This window comes from Dendronephthya gigantea, unplaced genomic scaffold (genome assembly GCF_004324835.1).
Source record: "Dendronephthya gigantea isolate DGI-Jeju-01 unplaced genomic scaffold, DenGig_1.0 000188F, whole genome shotgun sequence".
Classification (NCBI taxonomy): Eukaryota; Metazoa; Cnidaria; class Anthozoa; order Malacalcyonacea; family Nephtheidae; genus Dendronephthya; species Dendronephthya gigantea.
In genome coordinates this window covers 140,078-142,300 of record NW_021163198.1, presented here as the reverse complement: position 1 = coordinate 142,300, position 2,223 = coordinate 140,078, and the positions used below count along the sequence as shown (strand labels likewise).

Sequence of the window (2,223 nt, the reverse complement as noted above, 5' to 3'; positions counted from 1 at the left end):
TGTTGGTTGTTGCTTGATGGAGCTGGTTCTGTGAGTTGTCTGGGTGGTGGAGATTTTGATCTTTGGTCAAAGGTGATTTGGGATGGCCTATTGGTTTAATTGATGGGGTGAGGTAATGTGTGTAAAGGAATTTTGTCTTGATCCAACGAGTTGTTATTTGTTATTCAACCAACGTTATGAAAATAGAATATGCTATAAACTTACCAGTTTTCTTTAAAATGTTTTCAGCAACGATGGCCAGTTCACATGCTCCGAACTGCAATGCGACAGTCCTTGTCTGAATTGATGGGATGTTTCACAACAAAATACATTCAACTTTAGCAACACTTTCTAGCCTCCCAACACGTGTTGCACTTGTCAGCCGTTGGAGCGCGTTTTGGAAATTGGACATCGCCGACACACGTACAAGACGAACACAGATAATCTTCGGTTAGGTCTTGTAAAATTTTAAATCTCTCGAAGACAGGTTCTCACAACGAGAATGGTACCACATTCAGCATCCTTCGCAAAAGTTTTTTTTTTTTCGGATGAAAAACGTTATGAAAATAGAATATGCTATAAACTTACCAGTTTTTATATATATATATATATATATATATATATATATATATATATATATATATATATATATATATATATATATATATATATATTGAACATGATTTGCTCCAAAGTAAATTTGGAGTTGCAACACAGGTAATAATATAGGCAAAAATGTTCTCCGTGTTTACCATACTCGTAATGAGTGAGCTGGTGAGGGAAAGGGACAAATTTACATTCTTAGGTTTGAATATGCCCGTCAAGGGTAAGTATGGAGAACATTTTTGCCTATATATATATATATATATGTGTGTGTATATATATACCATTGTGCTCTATTATCATATATTACCTTAATGACCACGGTGGCCGGACATTTTGCCGAAAGACACTTTGCCGAAAGACACTTTGCCGAAAGACACTTTGCCGAAAGACATTTGGCCGAAGTACACTTTGCCGAACGGATATTTTGCCGACGGACATTTCGTCGAACGGACTCTTTACAGAAAAGACATTTTGCCGAACAGACCATTCGCCGAAAATTGCGATACTTTTCATTGTGAACACCCACGTTGTTGGTCAAATGCTTGGGTCATTAACGGTCATTAGCGGTGCATAACCATAACGAAAATTTGTTTGTGTAGCGGATGACTCATCTCTTTGGAATGTGTTTTTAACCTATATAAAGGCAACAATTGAAGCACATTTTATTCTAGTATCATGGAATACATTCAAACTTCGCGGGGAAATCGCAAACTGCTTTTCGAAGGTTATGTCTATGTTTTGGATAAGAAAAAAGAAGAATCAGCTTACTGGAGGTGCGAGAAACATAAAGAATGCTCTTGCAGACTATCAACTCTAGCGGACACATTATGGCATCAACCATCAAAACATTCTCATCTACCTGATCCAGCTCGCGTTGCTGTTCAACGAGCGGTGTCAGCTATGAAATATCGTGCTGAGAACTCTGAAGACTCCACCAGAAATATTATTCAGAACTGCACCCAAGATTTTCCGCTTGCCGCTGCTGGAAGTCTTCCTCAAAAAGAAACGCTGGCAAGAATGATCAGAAGAAAACGAAAAGCCCCAGACGGTGATGATATCCCTGATGACATGTGCCAAACTACATGTGGGGAACAGTTCCTGGTGTTTCATGATGAAAACCTAGATCTCTACGTTTTCGCAACCAGTAAGAACTTGGACGTCCTTGCACGCCAAAGACATTGGTTCTGCGACGGAACTTTTGATAGCGCGCCGATATGGGTTACCAGCTATACACAGTACATGTTATCGCCGATGGTTCCAGAACTGTGCCCGTTGTGTACTGCATTGCCAGAAGAAAAGATCGAGATACATACGACCGCATCTTCCAATTCCTTAAGGATCGTCGACACAATCTCTCTCCACTGACAGTGATGATTGACTTCGAGATGGCCGCCATACAGTCGTTAGAACACCATTTCCCTGAAGCTGAAATCCAAGGATGCTTGTTTCACTTTGGTCAGTGCTTGTGGAGAAACGTACAGAGATTGGGACTGCAGAATTGGTACAAAGAAGATGTGAACAATGCAATGACTATCAAGTCGTTTCAGGCCCTTGCATTTGTTCCACCACATTGTGTAACAGAAGCGTTTCAAGACGTCGTCCTATATTTGCCATCTCTCTGCGGAATGTACATGGTCG

General features: G+C 40.2%; 1 protein-coding gene across 1 annotated transcript; it reads left to right on the top strand.

The window, feature by feature from the left end:
• The first annotated feature begins 1,260 nt into the window (after positions 1 to 1,260).
• On the top strand, positions 1,261 to 1,963 carry LOC114538576. Its single transcript, XM_028559710.1, has 2 exons — positions 1,261 to 1,729; positions 1,923 to 1,963. The coding sequence occupies exons 1-2, from the start codon at positions 1,261 to 1,263 to the stop codon at positions 1,961 to 1,963; spliced, it is 510 nt and encodes a 169-aa protein (XP_028415511.1).
• The last annotated feature ends 260 nt before the right edge of the window (positions 1,964 to 2,223 follow it).